At 41.8% G+C, this 9,643-nt stretch overlaps 1 protein-coding gene across 1 annotated transcript; it reads right to left on the reverse strand.

The window, feature by feature from the left end:
• Window positions 1–485: 485 nt before the first annotated feature.
• Window positions 486–6,300, reverse strand: LOC307222605 (phospholipase A2 inhibitor and Ly6/PLAUR domain-containing protein-like). Its single transcript, XM_079988001.1, has 5 exons — window positions 6,230–6,300; window positions 5,121–5,243; window positions 3,697–3,846; window positions 2,410–2,556; window positions 486–1,487 (listed from the first exon to the last, which is right to left on the reverse strand). Exons 1-5 carry the CDS (start codon window positions 6,276–6,278, stop codon window positions 1,333–1,335), a joined length of 624 nt encoding a protein of 207 aa, XP_079844127.1. The 5' UTR covers window positions 6,279–6,300; the 3' UTR covers window positions 486–1,332.
• Window positions 6,301–9,643: the final 3,343 nt, after the last annotated feature.

The following is a 9,643-nucleotide window of genomic DNA, read 5'->3' on the forward strand; positions in this document are numbered from 1 at the left end:
CCAGACTACTCATCACCCCCCCTCACCCTCAGAATGTAACCAGCATTACAAATACCAAATGGGGAAAAGCTTTTACATCTCTACAACTCCAGTGTATGAACTCTGTCATATGAGACTCTGTGTATGAACTCTGTGCAATGTATTTTGTTTTGTTTTTAACCTCTTTTATGTATTTTATCTTTTGTAATCTCTTTGGCTAAACCAATAAATAATACTTGCATTTGTATCTGAAAGAAACATATCTGAGATCCGGCATTTTATTTCCCATAACCATTTATTTCGTATTGTAATGAACATAATGAAAACAAGTATTTTTTACTGAAACATTGCAGGGTTCTTTGTAGTTATAATACACAATTCCCACACAACTGTCATGGAAATTCTACTCAATATCAATCCAGAGAAGATCCCAATGTATAGTTAGCAGAGTAAAAACTTAAACACGTTTTAGGATTCCCCCCAAAATAGACCGGAGGCAATTAATATTTCATCCAGCAGAGTTTTACTGCTACTGAAGGCAAATGAACACAATGGTCACATATACAATGCATTCAGGATTGGCACTGTCCACAAGAAATCCAGTTGCAGCAGACTTCACATAAACTTACAATAACTTACAATAAGTCTAAACCTTAACACTATATACGGAACTCCACACCAGAAGGAAGAGATATAGAAAGAGAAATGAAACCCGGGCTCCTTCTGGCCTCTTAATATGACCTTAAAAAAGAGATAACAGAACCAGTTCAAGCCAGCAGTACTAAGCTTCTCTGAAGGAGTAACCTAAACATCATGACCCTTCTGCTTGTTTCTTTCATACAGAGAAGTTTCCAGAGCCCCCTTGAATTAATCAGAATAGGGAAGATGTCTGCAGGCAGAGGGCCTTCTCGGTAGTGGTGCCTGCCCTGTGGAACGCCCTCCCATCATATGTCAAGGCAATAAGCAACTATCTTACTTTTCAAAGACATCTGAAGGCCTCCCTGTTTAGGGAAGTTTTTAATGTTTAATGCTGTACTGTGTTTTAATATTCAGTTGGGAGCTGCCCAGAGTGGCTGGGGAAGCCCAGCCAGATGGGCGGAGTACAAAAATATTATATTATTATTATTATACACCAGATCAATATTTTCTGCACCAAGAAATGCAAACTGACAATTCTGAATCCTTTTTCTCTGCCCCTTGCTTCACTTTACTGCCACCAAAAGCAAAAAAGTAAGAACCAGAGATCCTGAGTCCTGGATTTCACCACTAGGCCTCTAATTCCCTCTCATTGCCATGAATTTTGGAATACACAAGGAGGGGTCTACACTGTCCCATTTACCCTTCATATTCAACCTAGTGCGAGATTCGTGAAGCATTATAACAGCTTTCTTGGATAACTAAAAGGAGAAAGCTCCCCATTCCAGTTACACCTCTTCCATTTTTCCGGAGTGCACAAAAATCTGTTGTTCCACAACCTTGGAAAGTGAAACTGTGCTCCTCAAAGAGAGCTAGGGAAAAAAGAAAACAAATGTTGACATTAGTCCTTTACCCAGGGAATAGGAGAGGATGCCTGTGATGCTAAAAAGGGAATTTTACTAAGTTAGTATTAAAATGTGCATATTTAAGGAATCTGAAAAATATCATAATTTCACTGGAACATGAATATACATGAATTCTAATGCACTATAAATCCTTGCAGTAATGGTCTGAGTTAGCCAGATACCGCTCATTGTCACAAAATTTAAGGAAATTGAATTAGCCCTGAGTGCTCACTGGAAGGACAGATCCTGAAGCTGAGGCTCCAGTACTTTGGCCACCTCATGAGAAGAGAAGACTCCCTGGAAAAGACCCTGATGTTGGGAAAGATGGAGGGCACAAGGAGAAGGGGGTGCCAGAGGACTAGATGGTTGGTTCTTGAAGCTACTAACATGAGTCTGATCAAACTGTGGGAGGCAGTGGAAGACAGGAGTGTCTGGCGTGCTCTGGTCCATGGGGTCACAAAGAGTTGGACATGACTAAACGACTAAACAACAAAATTACAATCCTTTTACATAATATGTTTTTTCAGGAAGAGGAACAAATTTTGTCCTGGACTACATTCCAGTGGTGGAGAGATCCAGATGCAACTGGGGTGAAGCCATGAATGCACTTTTTACTTTTGTTCAGAAGGGTATTTTATATACACATCTCACTCTCAATCCTTCTTCTGGACAAGCTAGTGGCATTATGAGAGTTAAAGGATACAGTGTAGGCAGGCAAAACACTAAGGAATGGTGCACAGTGGGGCCAGTGAAAGATGTGGTCCCTCTCATTTTTCCAGCAACATGCAAGGGAAAGGGAAAGGGTGGGAGGGAGAATAGGAGAACAGGAGGGAGTCTGCATGAACCATCTGATGACTAGGCCCTTTCCCAATCTGAGTAGCAATGTTACCTCTAGAAAGAGATCCTTTAAAAACAACACACTGGGTCTCATTCTCAAGGCAGTTGATGGTCTTCTCACTTTTACACTCTTCCTTTCCTTTGGAGAAGCAGGCTGGGCACTGCAAACCATTTTCCGTCAGCATGTTGCGGTCAGGAACTGCCAAAATCAAATGTATAGTGTGACTGTTCATGGTTTTGTCTGTTTTTGTATCTCTGTGTTATATTATTGTAACCCACCCTAGGCCCTTATAGTTTTGGTGGGGTAGCTGCACATACTCATGGATGAAATATAATCTGGACACAATCTGGGTTCAGGACTGAGCATTGGACAAAGTCACCATTGGTCTCTGAGATGAATTATCTTTCCCAAAATTTGGGTGGGGGGAGTGTGAACTTTCTTTTCCTTCTTGATCTCTCTGAAGGTTTTCATGCCATTGGTTATGGTGTAGCCTCTTTGAAATTATAGGATCTTAGATCCCTATTTTTGTACAGAGATTATGTCTCTCTTCTGCTCTTCAGCAATAACCTGTGAGTTTCAGTTTACCGCCCTAAGACTACCGGGTATAAAGTTAGTGTTAGGCAACCCATCCCTTCTCAGGCAGAGCTGTAATTGCCCAGTAGGTCCCTCTTTTTCACAGTTTCTGCTCATGCCTGCCTCCCCATCCTGCCTGACTCTCCACCTTGAGAGTCCCTAATAGTCTTGAGCTGCTCACCCCATTTGAACGTGTCCAGAGGAGGGCAACCAAAATGGTCAAAGGCCTGGAAACGATCCCTTATGAGGAACGGCTAAGGGAGCTGGGCATGTTTAGCCTGGAGAAGAGGAGGTTAAGGGGTAATATGATAGCCATGTTCAAATATATAAGGATGTCACATAGAGGAGGGAGAAAGGTTGTTTTCTGCTGCTCCAGAGAAGCGGACACGGAGCAATGGTTCCAAACTACAAGAAAGAAGATTCCACCTAAACATTAGGAAGAACTTCCTGACAGTAAGAGCTGTTCGACAGTGGAATTTGCTGCCAAGGAGTGTGGTGGAGTCTCCTTCTTTGGAGGTCTTTAAGCAGAGGCTTGACAACCATATGTCAGGAGTGCTCTGATGGTGTTTCCTGCTTGGCAGGGGGTTGGACTCGATGGCCTTTGTGGTCTCTTCCAACTCTATGATTCTATGATTCTATGATTCTATGAATGAGGCACAGGTCCTCTGAATACTGCTGATTGACTAAGGATCCAGGCCAGGCCTTGGCCAAATCCAGTGCACAGCCTTAACATGTTAAGGATTCTAAAATGATGCAGAAACTTACAGCTGAGAGTTGCATCGTTACACAGTTCCGTCTTGCAGCAGTACTTCTTCATCTCAAAGAATTTATCATCCGCTGCAGTGAAGCTGTAATGGCCCGAGAGACAAGAGCTGGATGGCGAGCATTTATTCGAAAGTTGCACTTGGGGTTTCACTATGAAAAAGAATTTGAAAGAAATACCCAGTTTGGGGGTGGGGGCGGGAAATATGCAGGTCTATTGCTACTCAGGCACATTCGTTGCAATGGTTCCAATTTTTTTTGTATTGTCTGAATGAGGACCTTTTCAAACTAACAATATACAAAGTGTTATTAAATTTGTCAGTCTAAAGTGATGGGCTGTTCCTTTTTTTATTAATTAAAATATGTATACACCACTATATCATAGAAAGAAAAATGTCAAAATGTTTTCCAGCTTTAATGCATAAAGCAGACAATAAAAACTGTATTAAAAGTAAAGAAACTGATATCAATGTATACTTAATGGCTAGTATGGGCCAGAGATTTTGGGGATAACATACAACTTACAGCGTGGGAGAAGTTATAGGATTGGGATTTAAAATTTACAGCATGTTACATGCTGAAAGAAAATTATTTGAAAATGATGTAAATAGCAGTAAATTAGCAAAAATGTACAAAACTGGGTCAATTGTATGTTAGAAATGTGGTGGACATGTAAGATAGTATTGGAGATTCGGGAAATGATTTATTATGAGTTACAAAATGTTTAAAATAACTTGTTTATTTAAACTCCCCCCCCCCCAAGCTTTTCTTTTAGGAATCCTAGGTGCCGAAATCCCAAGGGAACAGAAATGACTAATTATGTATGCGACCACGGCTGCACGAATGTTATTGGCCCAGAGATGGAAAGAACATGAACTCCCTACTAGAGGAGAATGGGAGATTAAGTTGAGGGATTATGCTGAATTGACAAAAATGACTGGAAGAATCAGAAAACAGGAAGACTGGAATTTTAATAAGGAATGGGGGAAATTTATAATGTATCTTAAAAACCATTGTAAACAGTCAAAACTTTTAGAAGGGTAAGCAGGGATTTCTCATTAATGCAAATCAAATTGTCCAAGCTTGGAGATCAGCACCCAGATCCAGCCACTGATTGTGATCAGGTGATGTTAGGTTCCCCATTTTCATTTACAAACCATTGCTTACTTCAGGATTGGGAAGCTGTGATCCTCCAGGTGTTGTTGGACTACATCTCCCATCATCCCTGACTGGTGGCCAGGCTAGCTGAAGCTGATGGGAGTTCTAATTCATCTATAGCTGAAGTGCTACAGCTTCCTCAACTCTCTTTTTTCATGGGTGAGTTGCCCTAGCATAGACTTCTATATGCTAGTAGAACCCTTAAAGTTCAACAATCTTAACCTGGATTTAATCCAACAGCAAAAGACAAAAAGGCAGGAAAATCTTACTTATATTTGTACGCAGAACACCGGCAACACAGGATTGTTTCTTCCAGTCACAAGTTGTTTTAAGATAGCCATTGTATGTCATTCCAGTACCGTTATAAGCATATCTGCAGTCCAGAGGTAATACTGAAGACAGAAGCAAAAGTTTACTTCATGGATTATTATGATAATTAACATTATTATTAGTTGGTTTTGCGGTTTGCTTAATGAGATTAAGAGGAGGCGGTGATAGTAAATTAAAACTTTTAACTTAAAAGGGGTTCAATTTTAAAAGCATTTTAATAGAATGAAATGAAATGAAATGAAATGAAATGAAATGAAATGAATAAACACTCATTAATTAAAACTCTCGAAGTCATCATTCAGAACACTGGCTGAATTATTTCCAAGAGGTGGGGAGGTGAACCCTCCCTTTCCATGACCCACTTTTCCTCCCATCCAGACTCTCACTTAAATACATTTTATTCCCACTGTTTGGTTACAAGCTTAGATCTGGCTACAATTAAACTAAGACTCTCAGTGGCTACAAATCATGATGGCTATGCACTACCACCAATAGCAAAAGTAACATATTTCCTCTATCAGTTGCTGGAACCCACGGTAAGGCAGAGTGCTGCTGTGCTGAGGTCCTGATTGTGAGCTTCCCATAGTCATTGGGTTGGCCAGTGTGAGGACAGGATCCTGGACTAGGGATGAACCAATCAATCAATGTCACTTGCTCTTAATTTCTATTTTTTCCAATTTATTTATTTATCTGCAGTCACTTCCTCCCAGAAGCTCAAGGCTCTGTGCATAATTCTCCCCTCCCCATTTTATCCTCAGAAGATTCCTGTAAAGTAGGTTAAGCCAAGGTATAGTGACTGGTCTAGGATCCCCCAGTGAGCTTCATGGCTGAGTGGGGATTCAAACGCTGGCTTCCTGGATCCTTGTCTAACACTCTAATCACAACAGCACACGGGCTCTTTTAAATTCAGCTTCTCAGATTTCCACAACCAATGAGTAGTAATAGGGAATCCAGAATCCTCTGAATCCTCACCAGTGGGTTACTGGTTAAGTGGGTTAAGTGGGTTAATGTGATCTGTTCCAAGATAATTAAATGTTCCCCATCTTACCTGCAGAAAGTGGGGCCAAGAGGAGGCATGCGCTCAGGAGTGCCTTCATCCTTCTAGAAAGACTCAGAACAGAGATGAATGCAGGTAGAGGCTTACCTGGAGGAATATATAGGCCATGGACTCATGCTGCAGGCAACACTTGGGAAGAAATGGTTCAGTGAGGTCCGGGAATGGGTGTTGTTTGTTCACCACAAAGATAAAGAGGAACATACTGAAATTCAAAGCTCAGCGTCTATGATCTCATTAGTTGTTGATAGACAGTTCTCAGATTTCTTTTTTGATATAAATAATATACAATTTAAATGTAAATGGTGAAGACACTCAAGAAAGCAATTTAGAGCAAAATAGGTGAGGGTAAAAGCCCAGAGGTCACCTACAGAAAAGCCCCTCAAAATAGCCTCCATCTAAGGATTCCTCTTAATAATGATGATGATTTTATTATTTCTTCCCCACCCACCTGACTGGGTCACCCCAGCCACTCTGGGTGGCTTCAAGCCTATACAGAAATATAATAAAACATCAAACATTAAAAACCTCCTTATACAGGGCTGTCTTCAGATAATCATTAAAGGTTTCATAGTTGCTTATCTCCTTGACACCTGATGGGAGGTTGATCCACAGTGTGGGCATCACTACCAAGATGCCCTCTGATTGGTTGCCTTCTCACAGTGACAGAATCGCCAGAAGGCCCTCAGAACTAGATCTCAGTGTGTGGCCTGAATGATGGGGGTAGAGATGCTCCTTCAGAAAAAGCCTGGATATTAGATCCATTCCAGCAAGGCTAGAAAGTATGGAATGGACTCAAGGTCTCATGGAAGCAATGGATGCTTTAACCAGGAAAACTGACCCTCCAGGCTTGCCCCCAAAGCACTGGAACCTAACAGTTGATTTGCACACTATACACATTTGGTCTTTCCCACCTATGTGGTTCAGAGTTTTTCTGTAATAATTAAATAAAGTGCCTCTAGCTGAATCTGATACAGTGCTCCTCTGAGACTTTGTTGTTTTATGCACCCAGGCTACTACAGCTCCTCAATGCTTTTTTGTAATCTGCATTTTTAAATTCTTATTTCAAAAGCATGCCTGCCATTCAGTTTTATTAGGCTGTATATACATAGCAATTTTAAAGCAGAAATTTTAAAGGAGCCATATACTGGTGCAGGGCAGCAGGGAAGGTGTCAACTCCCCTGGTAGGGATACTGCAGGATCAAGGACAGCTCCAAATATGCAACTTTTCCCAAGAAGGCTGCAATGTCAATTGAGGACATCTGACTGTGTCCATCATTAAAGCAGAACAATTAATTTAGTGCTTTAGTTGTTCTGCTGCAAGCACTGTTTGAATGGCTTGCAATAATGTTTTGAAATCTCTTCCCACAATGGCTGAGACAGCAAACCATATTCTTCAGTGCCTGGCTATAGCCCTCATTTGCTACAGACATGTGCACAAACTGCTAATACTATCACATCAAAGGTCTATGGGAAGTTGATGGCTCCTTGATGGATAAAGGTATATTCTGAGCCAGTGCCTCTATCTTTGGTCATACTTGATGTAGAGTCTTACCGAACTGGAAAGAACAATGTACAATCTTCCAGGCCACTAATCAAAGTGCAATGAAAGCCTCAAGCTACTGCTCAGGTACTGAAAGCCTCAAGGTACTGCTCAGATACTGCACTTTGCTCAGCTGGCAAAGCTAGACATACCTCAGGTCTGTTGAAAGGTCCCAGGGACACACTGGTAGGCACTGAATAGAATACAACGACTCCAGGATCATTACTGAGAGCTAATTAAATCATTTTACAGAACTTTGCCCCTCCTTGGTCTAAATGTGTCAGATTGTCAGGACAGGGAGAGATACTTTGACTAAGTTTTTCCGTTTGGTGATGACTGTCCTAAGCCACATTGTTTTGAATTTACCCCAACTAGTTATTTATACCCGCTTGAAATCCCATCTACCATTTTCAAAAGATAAGAAGAACCCTGGCTGTGCTCTTTTTTGCTCTTCAAGATATAGCAACCCTAAGGAGGCATAGATGGCCACCAATTTAGATGACTTAAAAAAAGGATTAGAGAAATTCAGGCAGGGCAAAGTTACCCACAAAGGCTATGTTCTACCTCTACCGTCAAAGGAAGTTTGCCTCTGAATACTTGGTACCTGGGAATTGCTGATGGACAGAATATTGTCACAGTCGCAGTCAAGTCCAGCTTGCAGGCTTCCCACAGGGATCTGTTGAGATGCTGGACTTGAGGGGTGATTGCCCTGATCCAGCATGTTCACCTTATGTTTAACTGCTGAGGGACAGAGCAATACCCTCATTTCCCACCACCCAAGGTACATTTTAGCCACACACAGCACAGAAGGCACAGAGGACACTCTGCACTAAGTTGTCTATCTTGGGGTTTCCTTCTCTTTGCGTCATGATTTATGTTAGGACTACTTGTTATTGTTGTTTAATTGTTTAGTCGTGTCCAACCCTTCGTGACCCCATGGACCAGAGCACGCCAGGCACTCTTGTCTTCCACTGCTTCCCGCAGTTTGGTCAAACTCATGCTGCTAGCTTCGAGAACACTATCCAACCAGCTCATCCTTTGTCACCCCCTTCTTCTTGTACTCTCCATCTTTCCCAACATCAGTGTCTTTTCAAGGGAGTCTTCTCTTCTCATGAGAAGACTCCCTCGAAAAGACCCTGATGTTGGGAAAGATGAGGTGGCCAAAGTATTAGAGTCTCAGCTTCAGGATATGTCCTTCCAGTGAGCACTCAGGGCTGATTTCCTTAAGAATGGATAGGTTTTATCTTCTTGCAGTCCATGGGACTCTCAAGAATTTCCTCCAGCACCATAATTCAAAAGCATCAATTCTTCAGCGATCAGCCTTCTTTATGGTCCAGCTCTGGCTTTGGGAAGAAGGGGGTAGTACTTAGGACCCTGTCAGAATCCTCACACCTTCTTCCAGAAGCTGTACAAATGCCTCCTTTTACTGCTTCTTTCAGACCAGAAAGAAGGGGCTTGCCCAACCCTTGCACTGTTCCCACACCTCTGCATTGTTTAGCCTAGGCAGTAGTCTAAACCAAATGTGCAAAGAAAAAATATATACTCAGAAAAGCCCTCATAATGGCAGAGTGATCAAAAGCCAAGGAGTAATGAACCAGCAGGTGACCTATGGAAGAAGAAAGAGCTGGCTTGGACAGATTTATGAGCCAAGGAAATGTACCAACTAGGAAGGACTGTTCCAGTGAGGAGCAGGAAATTATGGAAATAGAGAGTGCATGCTTTCCCAGAAATCCTATATTTCTATATTGCAACACAAAGCTCTTCTTTCATATTGGATGCAATCTTTCTAAGGAACTCTGTGGGAGTCAGCCAGATGCCTCTTCCAGTCCAACCACACCCACATTGTCAGTGAACAGGTACTTTAA

This window comes from Podarcis cretensis (assembly GCF_951804945.1).
Source record: "Podarcis cretensis genome assembly, chromosome: 8".
Classification (NCBI taxonomy): domain Eukaryota; kingdom Metazoa; phylum Chordata; class Lepidosauria; order Squamata; family Lacertidae; genus Podarcis; species Podarcis cretensis.

Excerpts from the sequence above, each read along its gene's own strand:
- LOC307222605 (XM_079988001.1), bottom strand. The coding sequence starts at position 6,278 with ATGAAGGCACTCCTGAGCGCATGCCTCCTCTTGGCCCCACTTTCTGCA. Across the intron at positions 5,244-6,229 it reads CTTGGCCCCACTTTCTGCAG|TATTACCTCTGGACTGCAGA; the intron begins GTAAGATGGGGA and ends TTCTGTCTTCAG. Across the intron at positions 2,557-3,696 it reads TAACGATGCAACTCTCAGCT|TTCCTGACCGCAACATGCTG; the intron begins GTAAGTTTCTGC and ends TGATTTTGGCAG.